The 24,552-nt window shown below is 47.2% G+C and overlaps 1 protein-coding gene across 3 annotated transcripts; it reads left to right on the top strand.

The window, feature by feature from the left end:
• Positions 1-9: 9 nt before the first annotated feature.
• trip11 (thyroid hormone receptor interactor 11) lies at positions 10-24,258 on the top strand (the record flags this gene model as incomplete). 3 transcript variants are annotated; one of them, XM_080012528.1, is made up of 21 exons in its annotated part: positions 10-148; positions 1,886-1,962; positions 2,546-2,656; positions 2,886-3,185; positions 3,523-3,591; positions 4,012-4,177; positions 4,855-5,169; positions 5,569-5,609; positions 5,731-5,829; positions 6,169-6,369; positions 7,812-10,781; positions 11,161-11,301; positions 11,846-12,039; positions 13,040-13,203; positions 14,476-14,579; positions 15,550-15,649; positions 17,851-17,932; positions 18,404-18,518; positions 21,622-21,744; positions 22,137-22,281; positions 22,384-24,258. In XM_080012528.1, 21 exons carry the CDS (start codon positions 10-12, stop codon positions 22,584-22,586), a joined length of 5,859 nt encoding a protein of 1,952 aa, XP_079868654.1. In that variant the 3' UTR covers positions 22,587-24,258. The 3 variants fall into 3 exon arrangements, with proteins under 3 accessions (XP_079868654.1, XP_079868653.1, XP_079868655.1); XM_080012527.1 differs by having other exon boundaries at positions 4,012-4,186; XM_080012529.1 differs by lacking the exon at positions 6,169-6,369 and having other exon boundaries at positions 4,012-4,186.
• Between the last annotated feature and the right edge of the window lie 294 nt (positions 24,259-24,552).

Below are 24,552 nucleotides of genomic sequence, written 5' to 3'. Positions count from 1 at the left end.
GCGGCGGAGATGTCGTCGTGGCTGGGCGGTCTGGGCTCCGGCCTGGGCCAGTCCCTGGGCCAGGTCGGGGGAAGCCTGTCCTCCTTCACCGGGCAGATATCCACCTTCACCAAGGACATGCTGCTGGAGGGGGTGGAGGAGGTGGGAGGTGAGTGCTCTGCGTGAACTCGCCCGTACCGGAGCCGTGTTGCGCTCCCGGGGTGGGACCGTATGTCACGGTGCGGCAGCCGCCCTCTGGAGGTCTGTTTTTGGGAGAGGTGCTCCCACGTTCACGGCCGTGGACGTTGTGTTTTGAACGTGCAATATCATCGGGGATACGTGTTAAGTGTATTTTAGGACGTGGCGTCATTTCATTCTCCCTGTCTGATCCGTTTTGTTGTCTCTAATTTGCCTCCGCACTTGACATTACTGATTTACTTAAAATCAAATCTCGACTGGTCATTATTATACGTTTATTATATATCTAGCATATCTCTAATATTCAGCACGGAGTCACTGTGTGCAGCTTTTGTGAGCTTTTCGGAGCTTTTAGTTCTCTTTGTTGGCTTTGAAATTAAGCTTGACCCAGAGCTTATTGTGCGTAATCACCGGGTGTCATGACATTTCACTGCATATATGTATGACCGTATGTATATGTATGTGACAAATAATCTCTTGAACTTGAACTTGAACTTGAACTTTATAGACTGCTCCCTTAGTCAACAAAGTTAATGAGGGCGCTCTTTCCTCTTCCACAAACCGGTAAGTGGTTGAACCAACATGTCTAACTCCAAAAAAAGTCCATCTCCTGTTACCGAGTGCACCAGTTTAATTGTTGTTGTTTTTTTTAGCTTGGGGGTGAAGTTGTTAATGAACTGAACTGTTTGGTGCCAGCACAGACCCAGTGTCCTCAAGCAGGACCTAGTGTCCTCCACAAGGACGCCAAACGTGTTGATGAGAAGAGCTGCTTCCCACGAGAAAACAAACAAAAAAAAACCCATAATAATTAATTGTTTTATCATACTACTTCCCAATTGTGAGGAGAAAACCTTGCCTCTATTCTCTCCCGAATTTCGTCTGTAAGAATCAGCTGTCAGCGATCAATCTGTGACTGATAAACTCGTGGCACTAAGAGAACTTTGGTCATAATATCCAACGCATCACCCTTAAAAAGTAAAACAAAACTATTCTTATCACTGTCTTTGGACAATCCCGCTCGATGTCATCTGTTTGCATGGTAGGCCTTATCTCAGTCTTTTGACCTAAATTTAGAGGCATGAAGGCGGCACGTAGGAGACATTTTTGTATAAGTGGGAGAATAGTCAGCCAACTTATTTTTTCCATTTTATCCGCAGTTGGTGCTGCCCTCTGAGGTATGCAGCCCTGACACGATCTGTCCTTGTGAACGCCTGCTCTGTTGAGCCAGTTTGTCATGTGAACCTGATTAGGCCCATGCGTGTCTGTGGATGTGCATAACGTATAAGCAGAGAGGATTGTGGGGGATATACCATTATCCCAAAAGATTATCTCCAACACCCATGCTATTGCAAGCTTACGTAGTGTAAAGTCAGTGTCTTTCAGTTTGCTTTTTTTAAATCAAATATTGTGATGTTTAAAAGGCACAAACAACAATGACATAATACATTTACTTTTTGACACGATAACACTGAAGAGATGTACTTAGTTGACAACATTTGCCATTGACAGTCACAGTATTTATTGATAGTTTATAGTATCATTGCAATTGATTTAAGTAAAGAATCTTAAGAGCTAGCGGTGAATCAATGAAAAATCCTGTGATGGAATCTTCCTCTTCAAAATGCTGGTGAAGGAACTCTATCGTGCATAAGATTGCGTCAAAGTTTTTCCGGCCGGGTTTTAGTTCATTTTTTCCATGTTGCCACAGATGCTGCCACAGAATTGCAGGTGTCCAATTCCAGGCTTGTCGAAGTGGAGGGTGCATTTTCTAACCAGAAGTCTGAGGTTTGAGGATTCCTTCAACTTATTTCAGTGTGAAAATACCACTGCATAAAACAAGGGAGCTTTCTTGGAAGCTAGGTGCTTCCTTTAAACATATATATATATATATACATACACACATACACACACACACACACACATACACACCGAGTGATGCCTAGTTGTCTACTAAATCATTAGTATGAAATCCTTTGTAATTTGCAGGGAGACATTCTTTATATGTAGAGACCTACATTTTAGCTCCCATTTAATTTCATAAAGAAAACACAGACCCTGCATCCAGAATAGTATAATATGTACTACATACTACATTTTTGTGCTGTCATCTAGCACTTAGTATGTGAGTAAAAAAGAATGATGTATTCTGCGACATACATCTAAATAACATGCTAAATAGTATTCAGTCCCTACCAGTCCTAGGCCTATTGTTCTGTCACTGACTGCCTGTTTTGTCACTGACCTCACTGTGCGGATGTGACCAGCAAAGAAAATTGATTCCACTGGCCACTCGGGCTTTTGAAATATCACATCACTATTATCATATAACTGTTGGATGACACTCTCCCTCTCTCCATCCTTTCTGCAGTACGAGCGATTAAGAAAGCGTCACGCAGAGCTGGAGGAGAAACTGGAGGCCTCAGAGATCCAGAATAAACAGCAGTCCTCGGAGTACAGGTCCCTTATGCAGCAGAGAGATGTATGTTTACATCATCAATCATTTCATTTTTCATGCATCGCCAAAAGTTCAACATTTACAGCTGTTGTTTGACAAAAAGTGAATATGGTTCTGCCATTTTGCAAATGAGCGACAGAGCCTTTGAACAACATCTATCTATACGGGAAAAATCCTGCACCCGGGACCTTTTCGTCCTAGCGGTCTGGCTCTGAGAAGGCGCTCAGCTTGAGGGTTCCCTCTGTGTGCCCAGGTGGAGATCAGCCACCTGAAGGCCCGGCAGAGCAGCATGCAGGAGGAGGTCCAGCGGCTGCAGCACTCGGCCCAGTCCGCCTCCTCCACCCACGCCGTCCTTCCCGTGTCCACTTCCTCCGTGACTGGCCCCTCCTCCTCCTCCACCTTCCTGTCCCAGCCCCCGGGGTTGCACCATGGCTTCCACGGGGACGAGATGGACCTCAGCGACGCCATCTGGTCGCAGCAGGAGATCAACCGCCTGGCAACGGAGGTCACGCGTCTGGAGGCCGAGGCGTCTCACTGGAGGCGTTTGGCTCAGGTAGGCAGAGGGGAAAACTGCCACGTGTGGGTACAAAGCAGCGTTGGACCCTGTTGGGTAACTGCTCAAATGTTTGTCAGTACGCCGTTGATCGACCAAGGTTCCTGTGGTTGAATTAATTTGTGTCCCTGTGTTTTCAAAATTCTCCGTTAAAATATTCAGAACACATGCCAGACACATTAGGCAAATGTAACCGCAGTATTTAAGCCGGAACACTTGTGTCAACTCCAGTGGTAGTTTTATAGTCATTCTAAGTGGGTTTAAGTAAAATAAAAACAAGTTATGTATAATTTGTGCAATACCCTCCAGTTGTCACTTACTGCTCCTTGTGTTTCAGGTATCAAAAACAACAGGGAACGGAAATGGTGACCAGGGGGATATTCTCAAACTTCAAAGCATGATCAAGGTGAATGACATTTATGGGCGTGCATGATGGTGTTTATAAAGTACCGTGGTTCCTTACGAACAACAGGGGCTGTTTATATTTGCAAATTTATTAAACAGCTAGTACAGTATATTTATGAGTGTTGTTATGGTTGCATGACAGTTTTAAACATCACGAGCGTTATGCGGAATCGCCAGAACTGTATCAGGCACCTGCCAGTCAATCAGAAACAAATATTCTTTGCAGCTAGGACACTAGACGTCATAACTATTGTCTAAAAAGGGTTGTGTCTAAAAAGTCATGTCATTCATTCGTGGGTGATAAGGAACATTTTCAGCAATAATCAAAAAAAAAAAAAAGGGGGGATAGCGGCTGGATTCCTCTGGAGCGGATTAAAACGCGAACGGTCGTGAGATTGAGACTGACTGTGATGTGCGACAGGAGCTGCGTGAGGAGATGAGCCGCGAGGTGGACGAACACCAGCACGAGCTGGCGGCTCTACAGGATGCCCAGCGGCAGAAGATGGCCGACGTCACCCGGCGACACCGAGAGGAGCTGGTGGAGTATGAGGAGAGGATCGAGGAGCTGGAGGAGCAGATCCACAACGGTGAGGCTGGTAAGGCGTTACGGACGTCAAAAGCAGATCGATCGCCCCTCGTTGGGGCAGCTCTGTCAGTCCACACCCACCCGCGTGCAGCTCTAGTTTCGGCGCGGCGGAGGGCGCATATTTCGGTCGGCAGCTCGGGCATGGCGGGAAAATGAGACACCGAAATCTGCATTGCGATTTGGTCCGGCCGATACAGATCGTATGGGAACCGGCGCGGTACCAGGTTTCGGTGCCCAACCTAGAGAGAGAGAGAATTACTGCGCTGCGTCTGGCTCTGCAATGAAATAGGATTTTATCCATTTTAAATAGTAAAAGAATGGAAAATGAATATGTGGCGGTTAATGTTGATATTGTGACGGGCTGCCACAACTAAATCATTGTGTGGGAAGCACTGTATCATTACCGGTACTAATACAGTATTTGACTTCCTCAACGGCTCTTCTCTAACACCACAATTCACTGAACTGAAGTCACATTCTGCTTTAGAATAAAAAACATTTCGGCCTAGCTTAAAAAAAAATAGAAGTATTAGCATAGTAAAATGACACATTTACACATTAGTAATTCAAATTTGGCATTGAATGCTGCAGAATTTTCTGATACTTGATAGTCTAGGCTATTCGTCCCATAACAACTTGAATCTAAATGCCCTCTGTGCTCTACATCATTCTCTCCAGACGGCGCTCAGATTAGTTCCCCGGAAACCGCCGAGCTGCGAGGCACCGTCCATTCCCTCCAGGAGGAGGTGGAGCAGCGGGGACAGAGGCTGCAGGAGCTGAGTGTCAGCCTGGAGGAGGCCGGGAGGGGCCAGGCCGCTCTGCAGCTGGAGAAGGACGAGGCCCAGGTGGAGAATGCGGAGCTGCTGCAGAACTACACCCGCCTGCAGGCCTCCGTGTCGGAGCTCCAGACCCGAGTGCAGGAGCAGGAGGGCAAGGCGGTGCAGAAGGCACAGCTGGAGAGCGAGATCCAGGCGCTGAGGAAAGCCCTCGCAGGTGGGATTTGTTGATTACATCAGCTGCACATTAGAGTCCAGCTGACGGTCGTCATCACTTTGAACTCACCAGAGAAAAAGAAGATAAAGAATAATATTGAATTATCAGCCAGTCTCTAAATGAACTTGGGACCCGGCCATTTACGTCAGTATTTTCCTGATGCAATGTCTCCGTCAGTTTAAGTTTTTTCGTCACCTCCTCACTAATCTATTCTTAGGTTGTTTCTTTTGTTTTGCAGAATATCGTATCCTAATTAAGCCTAAATAATTCGGCTTAATTGTATTGTTAGTATTCGTCATATCTTATCGTCTTGTACAATAAATTTATTTGACATTATTCCATGTTTGACAGGTATAATAGATCACATTGTTAATGTTCACCTTAAATGTTATTTTCCAGGTGCCGAAAAGGAAACGCAGAGACTGAAAAATGTGGCCGAGGCAAGTAATGCGGTGTACTACTGTACATTATTATTTCATGTTCACATCTGCGGTGTGAGAGATCTTTATAAACAGTTTCCCTGCGTTCAATTGTTTTATTCCTTTATATTTTCTGAATCAGTCTGAACCAAAGGAAGAAGTTGAGCACGCGGACATACTAGAGCTGAACACCATCATTGGGGCACTGAGAGAAGAGAAGGAGATTCTGGAGCGGGAGAAGGTTAGTCGCTCCTGAACATTCTTGTGCATTGTCCATAGACTCCCGTTGGCGGAACTTACATGGACTGTTGATGTGTGTCCACTGGGGGGCAGTGTTGCATTTGTCCCCACAAGATGACATTATCTTTCTAAGTTTTGAAGGGGAGAATACAGGCGTTTGTGTCAACAAACCTCATCTGCAAGTCACTCTTTACATGTGTGCATTTCTAAATATAACTTGATCTCTCGGGTGGTTTTTATTTTATTTATTTATTTATTATTATTTATTATTTTATAATCTGGTGAAAATAAATCCTCTCTTGGTTGATTTAAAATTAAAAAAAACGTTCCTGCGTGTCAGCTCACCCTGGAAGCAAGACTTGAAGAGGCAGAGGAGAGAGCGTCTAGTGGGGGAGGAGAGCCCAGTGAGCCAGGGCAGCTTGAGGAGCTGAGGGCCGATCTAGAGAGGAGGGAAAAGGCTCTTCAGCACGCTCAGCGGGAGCGGGACACTCTCCTGTCCGAACTGGAGGAACTGGACCTCCAGAACCAGGAAGCTACACAGGTCTGACTCAACATATCAACCCATTGTACAACTTATGGTTGTTGTGTTGCACAGGTGCTATAGGTGCTGAAGTGTATTTCACCTTTAACAACATTGAAAGACGGCACTATAACCTGTTCGACCAATTTCTAAAACAGTGGTTCTGAACTGCTTTAGAGCGTGTACGAGCCTAAACCAGTTTGATTTATGCAAACAGACTGACCTGGTATTAGTCATTATGAGACATTCTGGCAAATTAAAAAGCTGCCTACATCAGAAACCTGTGCCGACGGCATCACAGCACTAAATCCAACTTGTACTAGTAATAGGCCAAATGACAACGTGATTAACATATGTGTTTTTCGGGATGCGAAAACAGCCGACCTGCGTTAAATGATCATTAAGTGTTATCAGACAAGATTAAGATGTAATATATAGAAGGATGGATGGATGAATGAGTAACAGGCATTTGTTCATTCGTCAGCACCAGCAGGGCGGAGGTTACTTACTCACCCCCAAGTCACTCACAAATACATTCTGTGTTTGTGTCCTCGCACATGGAGATCGCTTGAAGCAACAGGTCTGAATGGTGTCCGTTTTATTTTCGTCCCAAAAGTTTATGAAGTGGATGAAATGTCTCTGTTGGGCTTTCACGCGCAGTGTTCAGTCCGTTTGAATGGAACCGTGTTTTTGAGAACTTCCACACCGAGTGATTTTCTTCCAAGGAGACACTGTGAGGCTGGACTTTGCTAACTTTTGGAATAAAATAACACAGAAGTGTATCGGCTCTCATAGCGATCTCTCTGTCATACGCATCCTCCTCCAGCCATGTGCAGACAGGGTTCCTACATTACCCACAATGCAATGCTTCAAAGCGACAGACCCGGTCGCTACCCGACTGACAAAACAGACTTTCAATTATTTTAAATTGGCATGTTTAATTTATATTTATTTAATAGTTTCCCCGAGATATTTATTTTTTTATTTCAAGAGATATTTTATTGCATTAGAAGAAACTTGGACAGACTAAGTGCCGAGGTTGGGCAGTGTGTTCTGTTCAGCTCCTCTGCGGCTGGCTTGTGGACCACTGAGCCCCGTACGCCAATCCCCCACTGACAAACATTAAAAAGCTTCCTACCCTGACTCCGACCAATCGGCGCCGCTTGGGTGCTTGTTTGGCCGATTTGGGACAACTGTGCGTGGCAGCGAGAAGGAAGCCGTGCTGCCGTCTGCTTGGTCCGCCACATCGATATAAAAACGACATATCAATCCGGTTTGAAGGGTTTTGTTTTTTTTGTTGTTTTTTTGTTTTGTTTTTTTACACCGACCCTCATCCAAACATATTTCAAGATTTGAATCATTCTAATTTATTCCACACAATGAATAGTGCAATACATATTTGAAATTGATATTTTGAAAATGTCGAACATAGTCATAATTGTGTTTGGTCTTCTTCTTTCTAGCACATGATCTCAGTGAAGGAGCAGCTCTCCGGTCAGCTGAAGGAGGCGGAGGCCGAGGTGTCCAGACTGTCGGCAGAGCTCAACACGACCAAAGAGCGGGAAAGAGAGTTGCAGCAGGAGCTGGATACGCAGCGGGAGCAGCTGAGCCAGAGTGCTTTCAGCCTCAACGACCTGCACATGGCCAAGAAGGTTCTGGAGACGAACGTGACAGAGCTCCAAGACAAACTGGCGCTGGCGCAGGAGCAGAGCAGGCACGCCCGGAAAGAGGCCTCGGAGCTGAGGAGAACCGTGGAGGAGGCGGAGGAGCTGTCCGCCACCAGAGCAGAGCTAGCTCATGCGGCACAGAGTGGAGAAGGGGATGATGGTGTGAGGCTGGTGGAGAAGGAGAAGGAGTTGTCCAACCTCCAGCGAGAACTGGCACAAATGCGAGTCTCCTACGAGGAGGCGATGTTGGAGGATTATGAGATGCGGATGGAGAACGGGAAGTTGAAGGAGGAGCTGAGCAGGCAGGTCAGGGAAGGCCAGACTGCTATGAACAGGACTGTCCTGGAGAAGGACACCCGCATCGATGCCCTGAAGCTGGAGAAGAGCCAGATTGAGGGCGAGCTGGACCAGGCGGAGAGGACTCTGGCTGAGCAGGCGAGACAGTATCAGCAGACCATCGAGGAGCTCACTCGGGCTCGCTCCATGGACGCCTCTGCCTTGCAGATGGAGCATGAGCGGGCCGTCAAACTGAACCAGGAGAAGGACATGGATATCGCCCAGCTCAGGAGGGACATGGAGCAGATATCTTCCGACCACAGAGACACCAACGAGATGCTCTCCATCACTGTGGCCGGGCAGAAGCAGCTGACGGACCTGCTGCAGGAGAAGGACACCTTCATGGACACACTGAAGCAGAATGCAGCAGAGCTGCAGAAGGAGATGGAGGCCAGCGTTTTAGATGCCACCAAGGAGGCCAGTGCCCTCAGACAGGTTCTGGAGGACAAGGACAAGCAGCTGGGCGTCATGAAGGAGGAGAACAGCCACTTGAAGGAGGAGATCGATCGCCTCAGGGACCAGCATAGCCGACCACAGCCTCTGACTGAGCCCCGGACACTGGACATCATCACAGAGCTGGAGACGGAGATCACTCAGCTCAAGTCCTCCAGGGACAACCTGGAAGAAGAGGTGCAGGCCCTGAGGAGAACCACAGAGCAGCAACAGGACTCTCTCCTCCTCACCCGGCGGTCCTTACAGGCCCAGCAGAGCGAGCTGGAGGAGGCCCGCGCCCGCCACGAGCAGACCACGCTGAACTACGACAGACTCCACTCGAGGGAGGAAGAGATTGCCCGGCTGACGGTTGGTGACCCTCGGCCCGTACAGGGTGTGGTTATCCTGCAAGAGGACAAGACTCAGTCCCTAGTCGGGGAGAACGGCAACGAGAAGCACGACCTGTCCAAGGTGGATATCGATAAGCTGGTGAGGGGCATCAAGGAGAAGGAGACCGAGATCAGCCACCTGAACGAGAAGAACCTCTCCCTGGCCAAGCAGGTGGACCAGCTGGTGGTGTCCCGTGATGAGGTGGGCAAGCTGTCCCAGATTGTGCTGCAGAAGGATCTGGAGATCCAGGCCCTCCACGCCAGAGTCTCCATGGGCGGGGGAGGACACAGCCAAGACGTACTGTTTCTCCAGCAGCAGCTGCAGGCATACGCTGTAGAGCGAGAGCAGGTGTTGTCTGTGCTCAATGAGAAGACCCAAGAAAACAGCCAGCTGCGCTCCGACTACCACCGCCTCATGGACATCGTGGCGGGAAAGGAGGCGGTGCTGCTAAAGCTCCAGCAGGAGAACCAGCGCCTGTCCAACATGAGCGATCCTTCGGGGAGCCAAGAGATGTTCCGGGAAACCATCCAGAACCTGTCCCGCATCATCCGCGAGAAGGACATTGAGATCGACGCTCTCACCCAAAAGTGCCAGACCCTGGTTATGGTGCTTCAGGCCTCGGGAGGGGAGCCCGGCTCCGGCTCAGGCGGCGTTAGCAGCAACCAGTTTGAGGAGCTCCTCCAGGAGAGGGACACGCTGAAACAGCAGGTGAAGAAGATGGAGGAGTGGAAACAGCAGGTGATCACCACGGTCAAAAACATGCAGCACGAGTCGGCTCAGCTGCAGGAGGAGCTGATCAAGCTGCAGGGCCGCGTGATGGCCGATAGCGACTGCAGCTCTCAGCTCTCCGTGGACTACACCCGACTGATCCAGAGCTACGAGCAGAAGGAGCGGCGGCTGGGCAGCCTCAGCCACGAACTGGCCCAGGTCCAGCAGACCATCAGCCAGCTCAGCACCACCAAGGATGTTCTGCTGGGTAAACTGGACATTGTCGGACAGTACCCTGAAGTTGCTCAAGTGGCTCAGGCCAGCGTGCCTCTGCATGCAGCGGAGCCTCTGAGCCAACAGAGGGCGGCACCGGAAAATGGTGAGCAACTGCAGCTAGAGGTTCAGTCCCTGCACGCGCTGCTGGTGGAGAGAGACACCATGATTAGAACTCTGCAGGAGAACAACCACCGCCTGTCCAACTCTGCCTCTGCCTCCGATAGCGAGCAGAGGGGTCAGGCGGAAGAGACGCGCCAGGTGAAGGAGCGGCTGGAGGCCCTGCAGAGGTCTGTCCGGGAGAAGGACCTGCTCATCAAAAGCAAAGGGGACCAGCTGATCCAGGTCAGCGAGGCGCTGCGGAACCGCGAGAGCGACAACGAGGTCCTGAAGCAGGCGGTGACCAACCTGAAGGAGCGGGCGCTGATCCTGGAGGTGGACGCGAAGAAGCTGAAGGAGGAGAACGAGGCGGTGGCGGCGTGCTCCCGCGAGAAGGGGTCGGAGTTCCGGGCGCTGCAGGAGACCAACATGCAGGTGTCGCTGCTGCTCCGGGAGAAGGAGTTCCAGCTGAGCACCATCAGCGAGAAGGCCGCCACCCTGGAGAGGATGCTCAAGGACAAAGAGCAGGTCAGCTGTCCGCGTGGACTCCCCAAGTCAACTTTATTCTTTAGTTTAAATCATCAATTGAATATTTATCGTTTTGACAAAAAAATAGCCAAATCCGAAGTTAATCATTGAACATTTGGTTTTATAAATTGTGTACATTTCCTCACCAAAATGTGCACGCTTGCCTTTGTTCTGTAATATACGATGAAAAACGTATGTTTTAATCTTCATGGTATAAAAAAACTTCGGGATATCTGTTTGGGTTCGGACAACCTCTTCAGGTTTTTATGGCGTAGAAAGCGAAGCACGGATGTAATTTAAATAGAACATCTCACATTCTTTTCTTCCACCGTCTTTGGGTGAAATGGAACCGGCGGTCCACACCACGGCCACCCTGCAGGGGAAGTCCGGCGAGCTGAACCAGCTGCTGAACGAGCTGAGGTCCATGCAGGAGAAAGCCATGCAGTTCCAGCAGGAGAGGGACCAGATGATGCTCGCTCTCAAACAGAAGCAAATGGAGACCACGGCGGTACAGACTGAGGTGAGAAAACAAACCGGCACAGCAGAGTTATTGACCTGAACATCTGAATAGTTATTAAAACAATAAAAAATTATTTATGGAGAATGGTTGATCTAAGTGTTTAGACTCTGTATCTCAAATTGTCTGTGATTAATCGTTTTATTCCCCCCTTAAGACTGGAATGTAATGGTCTATATTTATATTGGTCTAAGAATAACCAAATGAATCTCTATATCACCAGATTAATGTAGGATCAACAAAGGAAGTATATTTTAAATCTAATCTTTGATGGCATCTTTTATTTAAAACAGACTCTCCTGTGAACTACAGAGCTGACAATCATTTTTTTTCTCATTTTATTGTCTAACTGAATAACCTACACATCTATTAATGATGCAGGCCAAAAACTTGGGAAAAGATGAGCAGGGAGATTTTCCCAGCCCTAAAAACAAAAAATAATAATAATAAATAAATAAACTGTTTTTAATAGCGACAAACCTGATGGGAAGGTGAAGGAGTTACAGTAAGTCACTTTGGTTAAAATCATCTGAATGATCCTCCCCAGCTGCAACACGTGCGGGATAAGGAGCAGCGGCTCAACCTGGAGTTGGACCGGTTGCGTAACCACCTGATGGAGATCGAGGACTCGTACACGCGGGAGGCGCTGGCGGCGGAGGACCGGGAGGTGGAGCTGCGCAAGAGGGTGGTGCTGCTGGACGACAGGCTGGCGACCTCCTCCAGTGCCGTGGAGAACGCCAGGTCGGCACCAACCAAATCTGACTTTAAATCCGTGTTCCCTAAAATACAGTTCAAACATGAGGCTTTGAGGCGTCTCCTAGAAAATAAGTTCACATATTAAAATTTGCAAATATCATAAAATAATTGTATTAAAGACCATACAAGGCCACTTAAGCTGTTGGTCATAATTACATTTTGGAACTGATACATAGCCATAACATAACTTCTCTAGCCTTTCCCTTCAAAATGCCACTTAACCAAATTGCCCTCGTCTGAGGTTTACTTAATCCAAACCCTTCTGTCGATAGTTTTTTATTTTTACACAAAAGTTAGTGGGTTTGACCCTGGAGGAGCTCGGAGCCTGTGCTCCCCACGGAGCCATCCCCACGCTCAAAACATTTAATGGCCCCCTGTGGGGGGGGGGGGGTGGGGGGAGTCAATAACTTATGATTTTGATTTTGGATTCTAAATGGGATATGAAATGATACACGGGTATTCCTGTCTATTTTTGAGCCAACGTCCAGAACTTGAATGCGTGTCACATCGCGCCGGTAAAGGGGCCAAAATTATCGCGTCGACCCCGGGTGTCCTGATCACATCAGAGCCAGTCGGAGCTGGAGCAGATAAAAACATGTCTATTGCAGCGTCACTTGACTCTGCAAAACCTGAAACCCGGGTGTTACCTTTCCCACCGATGACAAATGCTGGATGTTAGCAGGTCCTACCGGGTTTTTGCCGCAGTGGGAAAAGGGGTATTGCATCACCTTCTTCCATTGTGTGCAAATGTTAAGGGTTGCAAAATTTCCTTGATCCATTGCAGATGACCATGTGAACAATTCAATTGAGTGTTATATATCACTCTTTAGTTTCTTGGAGAAACTTCTTGGACACAGAGTACAGCAGCGAGCCAAGCCATTACCGATATTCAAATAAAATGCGTAATTGATCCACGTTCTTGAGGGCAAAGTTGTCTGCAGTCGTCGGCGGCCCCATATTGAGTTGAAGTTGTCGTTGTCTGCAGCCAGCAGGCCAGCATGCAGGTGGAGTCCCTGCAGGAGCAGCTGAGCGGCGTGGTGAAGCAGCGGGACGAGGCGCTGATGAACCTGCACACCTCCCAGAAGCAGGTCAGCCAGTACGCAGTGTCGCTGTCCAACCTGCAGATGGTGCTAGAGCAGTTCCAGCAAGGCAAGTTCGGCCACTTTCTTCAACTTTCTCTCCTGTTCTCCTGCCGCACACTCTCCTCAAGTGTGTTGGAGGTTGAAGCCTCTGTTTTTTAAATTGTGTATCGGGGGGGGGGGGGGGGGGCACGCCTACATTCATAGAACATAATGTGACGAATGCGGTCTCTCCCCGTTCCGGAAGTGCAGGATTTATTATTTACAGGTTAAGTATTTACACAAAAACATCCAGTTTTACCTAAATTAAGTGGCACAGGTTTTTTGGAACGGAGCAGTCTCTTAACTCAGTTGTGTTTTAAAATGTTCATTTTTATACATGTAGGAAACAAACAAAAATAAAAAGACCGGCATGGGAAATCGGCATGCATATATTTTTTTATTGCTATATTATAATCACAAGATTTGCATACAGAGGAGTAGGGGCGGGGTCCATGTGACTTTTTTTTTTTTCTTTCTGTCTTGAGCACTTGCTCCTCAAAGTCTCTGTACGGAAAAGAGCGGGAAAGTGAGATCCGTTCACCAGCGGTTACTCCACAGCTCTGAGCGGAGAAAGTGAGAGCCCCCGGCTCCCCCTCCCTCTTCCCCCTCCCCGCTCCAGTTTCCGAACAGGGCAGACTACACTCGCACCCTTTCAATGCTTGGATTTTTCCTGGTGGATTAAAATAAAAAAATCGTCTGTCATCAGGATCAGTTGCGATGGATGGAGTCGATAGACGATTTAATCGTCTACAGCCCAAGCCAAATAAATGTACAACGTCCTTTTTTCATCATTCTTAATTAGAATTATCGTTACATTTCTGAGTTATCATTTTTCCCCTGCCTATGGAACACAAAGGTAAGATAAATTGAGAAAGATTGCAATTCAACATTGTTTACTCACCGTGTTAACACTAAAGAATTAAGTAAAATTCTAAATACCCCAAAGGTATTCTTGCAAAAGTCCTCCATTCAACACCGTACTCAAGTAAAAAATATTGAAGTGCTTATATTTCAATGCACTCAAACTGCTCAACATGATGACCTTTTATAGTCAGAGAGCGAACACACGTTCCATCCCTCCTGAATTAACCTTTTAATGATCCCTGTTGTTGTCGTAAGGCTCAAACTTAGATTTGAACCATTTTTTGTGAGCTGATGGTGTTTCTTTGGAAACGCTCTCTCCTTGTGAAAATAAATAGTACTTCCTGGTGTAGAGATTGAACGGAGGTAAACATAAGAGCGGCGGTTGAGATGTGTGCCGTGAAGGGTCGAAAGACTGACTGCGGGTGTTTCTCTGCAGAGGAGAAAGCCATGTACTCAGTGGAGCTGGACAAGCACAAGAAGGAGAAGGATGAGTGGAGGAGGAAAGCTCTGCTGCTGGAGGACAAAGCCTCCGCCCTCCAGGTGAGCTGCCCCTTTGACCGCGCAAACGTTGCGTCCTCGCGGCATGGCTGCCTGCTCAAAGGAAGGAGAGTCTCTCCAACACGGCCGGAGAGCGAAAAGTGAATGGAGAGACGGCTCGAACCCAACGTTTTGCGGTCGGTGATTTTATTTTATTTTTATTTTTTTTTTAATTTATTTTATTTTTTCGGTACGGAGTGCTAACTCGCAAAGGATTAACAGAGGCAGAACAAATGTCGAGGGGCGGCTTTATTTCGCACCGAGTGGGTGTTCCGGGTGGGTTATTGAACGGCTCTTTTTCACCGTGTAGCATTTGAACAAGAGCTTGTCTTATTTTGAGTTTTGGGTGATCGTGGAATAGATATATTGCAGCGGGGAGTGCCATACGAAAATACATTAAAGAGCTCAAAATGAGAATCAAACATACTGGGGGTTGGCTGCCATTATTTATGTTTTAAGTGAGGATACGTCTATGTATTGGACAGGCACAAAGGATGGTATCAGTTGTTACAGAACTGAATATGGAGGTGGTAATGTCATCTCCAAAACCGACCAGCCATAGGAGCCTGCTTTTTATTCCACTCCCTCCGGCGCCAGCTAACAGGCAGTCATGGCCGCCAAACACAGAGGAACTGTCTGTTGTAGATTGCATATTGATCATTCATCGCTCCCTGTTAACAACTGCATTCTCACACCGGCAGACACACGGTATTTTTATTTAATTTTTATATCTCTTCCAGATTATTGGTCATGTTTCTATTTTAATGATATTTTGTGTGCGCTTCTATGTTTTGGCACGGAATTAATTGACAACAATGTGCTCAACACGTGTTTAACACAAACTTGGCAACGGGGGGGCGGCTCTCATCGTCACCAGATGAGTCGCGTCTCAGACGCAGTAAAAACCTAAAGCCACGAGGAGGGGAGGTTTATGTGGTAGTGAAGCCCCCACGCTGCTTTTCTGTCTCTCCAGCTGAGCCTGGACGAGGCCAACGGCGCTCTGGACTCAGCGTCCCGCCTCACCGATCAGCTGGACCTGAAGGAGGAGCAGATCGAGGAGATGCAAAAACAATGTGAGTGACGTGGACGTGGCCCCCTTCACCGTCTCCTTCTCTTCCTCTGAAGCTGATCGTTTTTACAAAGGAAATATTTTATATTTCAAACCCAAGGCTACTACTTTCATAGTGAGGTCAAAGTGTTTTTTTGTTGTATTTTTTTTTTTTTTTTTTTTTAATAGGACTGCGGTGAAATAAGTCTCTTCAGCTGATATTTATCTTGGTTCAAAGCAGGCTGCGTGCCATCCTCTGCTTCTGCTTAACATGATATAAACTATACCCATTTTTTTGCAGCCTGCTGCGGGATTTTATCTGACAGCAAATAGATTTTCTCCTTTTATTCTATTGCCAAACGCTCTTTGAACATTATAGAGTTACACGGAGCCGAAAGTCTTCCACAGTTTCTGTTTTAAGAAGGCGTGCAGTGTTCCACTGTGCTGCTCATGTTTGTTCTCATGCACTGTACAGATGAATGCTACAAACAGAATCAAACTCTGAAACCCCAGAGGGATTCCCCGCGGCGACATTCTCCCACATTATTTTTGTGACTTGCATTACATCACAACAAAATCTCAGACATGACGTCCGTTTTGTTTTTGTTTTTTTGTTTTTTCCCCCCTCCTCCCCTAGGATTTTATTTATTTATATTTTAGCCCCTCCCCAGCCAATACTTAGCATTTCTTTTTTAATGGTTTTGTATGGGAGGGATACTTTTTTTTTTATTTTATTTATTTTTTTATTGACCAATCAGCTTCATGAAGTGGTCTGAAGTCTGGCTGGAACACCACACTCGACCAAGACTGGTTCACAAGATTTACTATTTGGTTCTGTACAATACAGTAATGTTACTGTTTATTCTTTTTTTCTGTATTGAAAAAAGTACCAAAGATCAATTTATATATATATATATATAAAAATAAAAATAAAATTGTTCATCATAAAAGTAGGATCATTAAGTAAGGAGCTATTTAGACTTCAAACTCAATGGAGACCTGGCCCATCTTCTGGTGTGGCTTCATACAAGTGGACAGTAAAAGTAGAGTAAGTAAATTGTAATTGAACATTAAGAATCTATTTCACACTGTTAAAACTACTTTTATTTTTTTTATTTATCTACCACTTTACAGACTGAATCTAACCAACTGTTAAGTCGTAATCCGATCCGACAGCCTTGTGTTGAACGGTTAATAATATCTGCATTGTTGCACCCGACTCTATAAAATATATATACAGATCAGCCACAACATTAAAAGCACCACTAATAACACTAATACTGTGTAGCTCCCCCTCGTGCCGCCAAAACAGCTGTGACCCGTGGAGGCATGGACTCCACCAGACTCTGAAGGTGTCCTGTGGTATTTGGCACCAAGACGTTAGCAGCAGATCCTTTAAGTCCTGGAGGTTGTGAGGTGGGGACCCTAACCCCGCCCATTACCTCCTTCCATAGCTCCATGGTCCACATGTCCTTTTGTAGGTGCTTTGGGTGGTGGACAGGGGTCAGCATGGACACTGTGAGCGCTCCCATACGCAGCAAGCTGTGATGCACTGTGTTCTACACCTTTCTGTCATAGCAACATTCACTTTTTCACCACTTTGTGATGCAGTAGTTTTTATCTGGGATCGAACCAGACGGGCTAGACTTCACTCCCCATGTGCATCAATGAGCCTTCGGCCCCATGACCCTGTCACCGGTTCACCGGTCGTCCTTCCTTGAACCTCTTTTGGTCGGTAGTAACCACTGCATAGCGGGAACAAGACCTGTGCTTGTGGAGATGCTCTGACCCAGTCGTCCAGCGTCACAATGTGCTCCTTGTCAAAGTGGCTCAGATCCTTACGCTGCTTCAACACATCAACTTCAACAACTCACTCTTCACTTGCTGCCGACAAAATCCCTAATATAATAATAATATATTACAGTGTGTGTGTGTGTATGTGTGTGTGTCTATATCTCTCTCTCTCTCCCACCCCTTGACAGGTGCCATTGGAACCAGATGATCAGTGTTATTCACTGGTTTTAATGTTGTGGCTGATCAGTGTGTGTGCTTCTCTTCCTCTGTAATTTGTTGCACATCTGCATGCATTGGATCATCATGTGTGTGTGTGTGTGTGTGTGTGTGTGTGTGTGTGTGTGTGTGTGTGTGTGTGTGTGTGTGTGTGTGTGTGTGTGTGTGTGTGTGTGTGTGTGTGTGTGTGTGTGTGTGTGTGTGTGTGTGTGTCAGTGGACGTGAGGCAGGAGATGCTTGAGGAGGCCCAGAAGAAGCTGATGAACCTGCTAAACAGCACCGAGGGGAAAGTTGACAAGTAAGTTAAGTAATCCTGTCTGACCCCCGCATTCCAAACAGAGGTTTTGATGAAGCGCTCATGTGGCTTTCATTGGACGTTCATGAGGATTCCAGCGCGGGTTGAAACTTGAGTCCTTTGCGTGAATTTAACGCGGTGAAGATGTTCAAAGGGCAGCCAGAGTCTCCGTCTCTCAAAGCGGTAGCCCCGTTCGGAGGTGGAGGGTCGCTGGTCCCAATCCAGACAGGTATCCGACCTGCTGCCAATGTGCCCTTTATCAAGACACTTAACGCAGATTATATCAGCAGAGTGAGAATGTTGATGCACTGAATTGTACTTCCCATAGGTTTAAAAAAAAAAAAAAAAAAAAAAAAAAAAGTTTCCCTTCAGTTTGTGTGTAATCCATCGAGCCGAAGAACGGCAAAAACAACTAAAGCTGTTCGTCTTCGCCGGCGTCCATGACGACCGTTTGGCCTCGTTGTGTTTCTGCAGGCTCCTCATGCACAACCTGTTCATGGGCTACTTCCACACGCCCAAAAACAAGCGGGCGGAGGTGCTGAGGCTCATGGGGAGCGTGCTGGGTCTGACTCGAGAAGACGTCGACAAGGTAACTGCTCTCCGGGGGCTTGTCCTCTTTCAGCGCTCCGCGGCCTGCTCTGAGAATCGCGTGAGCTCACCACGTCCTCATATTAACAAGCCACAGCTGGTGTTGGCGGTGAAATAGATAAAGCAGAGTACTGTACTACTCACTAGAGTATTGGGAAGCCGCAGTGCTAATTTGATTACCTGATTGATGATTACTTTTGATCCCCTAAATACCCTTGTTTTGAGCTCTGGGGTAGCTGAATATGATGGCCATGTTAAGTAGTAGTTTACTCCGCCCGACTTCTACTTTGCTCCTGATTCTTCTTTTCGCTGCGGTGCCTGGCTTGTCTCGCTGAATCGGAGTCCTTCGCTGGTTGCAGTTCAGTGACTCAATCAAGCACAATTCCGCATACAGCTGTTTCGCTGTGATGTGGTTGAAGAGGCTCAAATTTGAAACGTAGAAAAAGGAGCAGTACGAGTGACACTCATGCGCCGCGTTCGCGACCGCTTCACAACTCATTCATTTCCCAGGGAGGAAATTTCCAACCTCAAGAAATTTCTTTCAAGACGTAAATTCCAGGGGCAGAAAAAAAAAAAAAAAACAACAAAAAAAAACATGAATTCCCCCAGGAAACGGTTTCATATTTCATTAAATTCTTACAATGAACCACCATGGGTGCTGTGCCCGCTGCCATGTTTCTGTTGCCATGACACCGGTTGTCCTTAGTTTGGAAATTTGCTCCGTGTTCCATTCGTTTTTGTCACGAGTTGGAGGTTGTTTGTTTACGGGTTCAGGTTTTGAACGCAGCACTGTTACGACGACAAACACCCTGGACGCCACCCGCCGGGGGACGCCACCGACAACGCGGACTCTACCAACATACCACTCCACCGTCGCTCCAACAACATACCATTCTACCAAAGTTGATTCTACCAACATTTTAGCACATGGACTCTACCAACATACCACTCCACCGTCGCTCCAACAACATACCATTCTACCAAAGTTGATTCTACCAACATTTTAGCACATGGACTCTACCAACATACCGCTCCAACCAAATAGACTCTACCATCTGTCCAACAACATGGACTCTTCCAACAGACCACTCTGCCAACATTGATTATGCCATGATCCTACCAACAAGGAATCTACCACCACTGTGCATCACTCAAGTATTGTTGCTTGCAGCCAAAGAGAAACCATCTTAACTGTCAGACGACCTTATCAAATAGAACAATATGCATGAAATGCATTTTATGAGCTCATGCCACAACCTTCACTTTCAATAGAATCATGGATTGAGACGTAGGACGTCCGAGGCCACGCACCAGCTGCTCTGACATCAAGACTGTTTCTCTGTGACTCAGTTTCCCCCTGATAATTCAATATGGAGCTTTGAGCATTAGTATTTTTTCTCACACTTGTGAAGTCATACATTTGAGTTGGCTCTGTCCTCAAAACTGCCTGGCTCGCTAAGCTCTTTGAATTCTTTTCCCATACTGGGTGAGATTATGATTTTTTTTTTTTTTTTTTTTTTTTAAACAATACCAGTCATCTGACAACAGGGTCAACTATTTATTTTTACACTTTATGTTCAAGAATTTTTCTGAATACATACACTTCTCTCGATGTGGAGGCACATTAGTGTTCACCAGATTAGCTGATTTCCTGATAAGGATTATTATTTTATGGCCTTTTTCTACCTAGATTTTTTATATTTTAGGTACAAATATCTGTCAAACATAAGAACATCAATGAGTCACAGTTTTTTGATGTATGGAAGGACCGTGCAGTGCTACCAATGTGAAATAGAATCCAGTCTGCTAAGCTCCGCCCTCTTGGCTCTCTTCTTTAGGAGGGAATTTGTGATTTTGGAAGTCCAGTTGGGAATTTCACTTGTCACCAATTTAATGAAAGCTGACATGACTTTTTTTCCTTTTTTTTTTTTTTTTTTGGCCTTTTCTAAAAGGTGAGATAAAATCTTGTGTCAGTGTAACAAGTGACTAAACAACAACATTGGACTTTATCTTTTGGTAATATTCAGTTCAAACCAATCCAAAAAATACAAACAAGACTCAATAATTGTTTGTCAGACAATATGACTAATAACCGAGATTGGCAGGGTAGGAATGGCCAGTATCATTTTAAGGGTGGAGCCTGGCCAAGAGGTCTGTTGCGCTACTGTGCAAATGAGTTCATGTAATTGTCACTAAAAATGTTTTGCATGTGAGCTCTGACACTGACCGGGGCGGGGCACACTCCCGTAAACCCGACGGCAGCAGAGTCTGTTCCCCCGTCCCGACGAACACTCTAAACATCCAGCGGCGAAGGCATTTCCTCATCCAGCGCTGCTGGCCGGCGTCCTGCGGGACTCCCTCCAACTGTTCCACAGCAGATTAGGCAATAGTCTTAAAGGGAAACAGGCTTGGGGGTACGAGGCGGACGCCGTCACTCCGCCTTCTCAAAGGCCCACTTTTACGGCGCTGCTCATTGTTCTGCTCTCCTTGGCTTCGCCCCGCCCCGCCCCGCCCTGCCCCGCGGCTGCTGTTCATGCTTGTTGAGATTTTCCACTTGACTTGTGACTCGTGTGCACGGCTGCCAAGTGTCACGCTCACCGTCTCCGCTGGTCTTAGACCCCGTCCCTGCGCGGCGGCTGCGTCCTCCTCTAAATCTACGTTTTCATTTTGTTTCACCTTCAAGTGTTTCACGCTCTCTTTCGGCCTGCCCTCGTTTTCCATCCACCGACTGTCGCTGTTTATTTTTGCTCAGGGTTCCAGGGGGGCAGGAGCCTCTGTCAGCGTATTATAGGCCTTCCACTCATGGCAGCCTCGGGGGCCTCTGTTTTAATTCCCCCCCCCCCCCCCCAGTGCACTCGCATCACATCACTTTCGATCGAAAAATGAATTCTATGAGCTGCAGCTGTGTTTCCCGGCTGCAGCACCCCCATGTTAAAGTGTATTCTGGTTTTTTTTGTTTATTAATTTAAAGTTATGAATAGTCTCTGGGCCGACCACTCGGGCTCGCTTCAGAATCTGAAACATGAGGGGACACGAACGAGGCTTTGCGCCGGTCGTCGGGCTCGATCCTCGCTCCTCTTGAACGCTCGCCCTCTCCCCTGCAGATGTTGGAGGAGGACGGGAGGCAGGGGGTCACCGGCTGGGTGTCCAGCCTGCTGGGCAGCAGAGCGGTGCAGAGCGTCCCCAACACCCCCCAGAGGCCCACGCACGGCCAGGGCTTCAACTCGGTAAGAGATTGGTGGCCAACCCCGGGCACACACTGACATTCACGTGCTCATCACCGCGCGCACACACACACACACACACACACACACTCCCTCTTCCTCTCTCCCTGTGTATCAAGTTGGGGATTGTCGGTGTGAAAAGGGTTGAGAATCACTGCCCAAGTAGCGACACACAATGTTTTTCCACTTACACTTTTGGACGAGAAGACAGCCGTGGTATTTAAACAGCCCGTCCTTCACTGTGATAGCACGGCTCGAAGTGCTCTGTTTGAGGAATTGAGCTGAATTCCCTTCAGGATTTTTTTTTTTTTTTTTGGCGCAGATGGGGCCAAAACAGGGAATCTCCCAATGTGGAGCAATACACTGAGGAAATAACTGTTCCCCTGTCTTTGCAGTCCTTCTCAGAGATGTTTGTGAAGTTCCTGGAAGTTGAATCCACCCCGGCGTTACCCCCGCCGAAGCTCCTGGTCCACGACATCAAGCCCCTGGGCGCCCCGCCCCACGGGAAGACCGCCGGCGCTGCTCCTCACCCCTACGCAGGTAACGAACGACGCCTCTGGAAGCGCCGACGCTGAATCGCTCCTCCTTGCGGTCACTGCTGTCACACCAAGCGTCTCTAACCCCGCGCTCCTCTTCCTGCAGCAGGCGGCAGGAAAGCCGGGGAGTCCAACCCCTTCCTGGCCCCCCGCTCCGCCGCCGTGCCCCTGCTCAGCTCCGCCGGCGGCGGGGCCGGGGGCCACCTCCTGATGAAGCCCATCTCGGACGCCCTGCCCAGCTTCACCCCCGTGCCCGTCTCCGCCGAGGCCAGTGGCGGAGCCGTGCTCAAAGACTTGCTGAAGCAGTGAGAGAGCGCCCGGCGTGCGTCCTCCAAAAAAGGTTTCCAGGTTCAGCCAAGAAAATACATGTATACACGTTAAACCCGACAGAACCTGGGGCTTTAGTTGTTTTGCACAGAAACGCTGCTCGGGGCGTTTGGGACGGACGTGCGAGACAGTGACTGAACGGTGTGACGCAGCCTCTGTGAGAGATCGGATGTGAGGTTCAACTTAGACATTTTAGAGATGATGTCGCAGGTATTGGATTTTCTATGCAAAAAAATAATAAAAAAATAAATCTGCCTTGTCATATCAGGGGGGGAAAGCGTTGTGATCTGCCGCCCGCCCCCAGCGTGCCGCGATGGAGAGGAAGCGGGACCCCTCAAATGCCCTGAGTATTCAGATGAATACCTTGCGTTGCCGAAAGAAACTTTTGCTCTTTTTCTTTCCTGATTGTACATTACTTTTTTTTTTGTAAGAATTTTACGGTTCAATACTCTTGTTTCCAAACGCAAGTGACCTTGCCCACTCACTCTAGGAAGTGGAACACACATGGTTGCATCAAAGTCGTCCCCTCTTGTCATCCTGTACATCATCCCGTGATGCATTTGAGTATTTGTCTCTTGTTTTTTTGGGGTTTTTTTTAAGCTTGAAAGGAGCACCGTGTAAGATTCTCTCGTAAGTGGTCCAGTGGATTTGTTTTTCTTCCCTTTTACCGCGCACCGAAGCTAAAGTATTGGCGTGGTGAAATGATAACCGATAAAACATAGGTCTATAATTCCAATTAACGATAATTAGTGATCGTGTTCTAAGTTGATCCTGACCTGACGTAAATCAAAGTACTAACAATCGGTAAATATGTTGACGCTGACCTCAGAGAGTGCAGTGTTGTCCTCATGCTTGCGGGGAGCGTGCATCCATTGCACTTTAAGGTGAAACACCAAGGAATCATACTCGTGCTCTTTTAATCTTTCTTCTGTTATTGGTTCAAGTCATACGGAGCGCAGCGTCTGACGCACAGCTTTCCTCGGTCCTCTGGCAGCAGTGGCTTGGAAATGTATGTGGTTCAGTACATCTGTTAGAACCATACCCACATTTCTGCAAAATATTGTCTTTCCCAGACGGACGGTATAATACATTTAGAAGTAGCTTCAGGCTGCCGTTGATCGTAGGTTCCGGACAATGAGAGCCCTCCATGTATAAGTACGGCGCTATTATGAAGTTGTATGTGTAAAGTAGTGGCATTTTCTCATTACTATTTATGGGCACACAGGAAGTTCTATCTCAATGCCTATGTTGTTCTCCCTTTCTTTAGAATACTTTATTATTGGGATTGTAAATGGTCAATATAAATCTATATATTTACAAAATGTAAAAACTGCACATTCGAGAGGTTTACATTGCACCGAAGACAAATTATCTAATGAGTATAACTGCTCTACATTGTTGTAGGGAAGAATCTACCAAGAGAGGCCGCCGGGGGTGGGGGAAATAAAATGTTACAGGGTTTCTGGGGATGTATAAAACAAATGTATAGTTTGTAAATCCACGCTGTAAAAGAACGATTCGTAAATGTGCAATCTGACCCTCAGAAGTAAAACTTAAAAAAAAAAAAAAAGTTTTGTTTACCTTGAACGATAAAGATCACGGTGTGCAGCAGACACTTAAATTGGGCGTTTCAAATCAAATAAAGGCGCATCTTTCCCCCTTTCCCTCGCACTCCAGTTGTCCTGTGTTTTGTCATCTACGCTGCGGCTCGAGCAGGCAGTGCTCTAGTTCCACCAGAGATGCCAAACAGATGTTGGAGATGTGTGATAACACGCATTTCTTAGCCGGCGGCGCATTTTCGCTGTGGAGAGAATCTGTGGAGGCGGGGTGGCGTGCGTGTGTGCGTGCGTGTGTGTGTGTGTGTGTGTTTTCCAACATCAATTCACAATTAACAAATGATCCGTCAGCATAAAGACTGAGGAGCCTACTCCAGAGCTGTGGGCCAGAG

This window comes from Zeus faber (assembly GCF_960531495.2).
Source record: "Zeus faber genome assembly, chromosome: 13".
In the NCBI taxonomy this organism is placed as follows: domain Eukaryota; kingdom Metazoa; phylum Chordata; class Actinopteri; order Zeiformes; family Zeidae; genus Zeus; species Zeus faber.
This window is presented reverse-complemented; position numbering and strand designations above follow the sequence as displayed.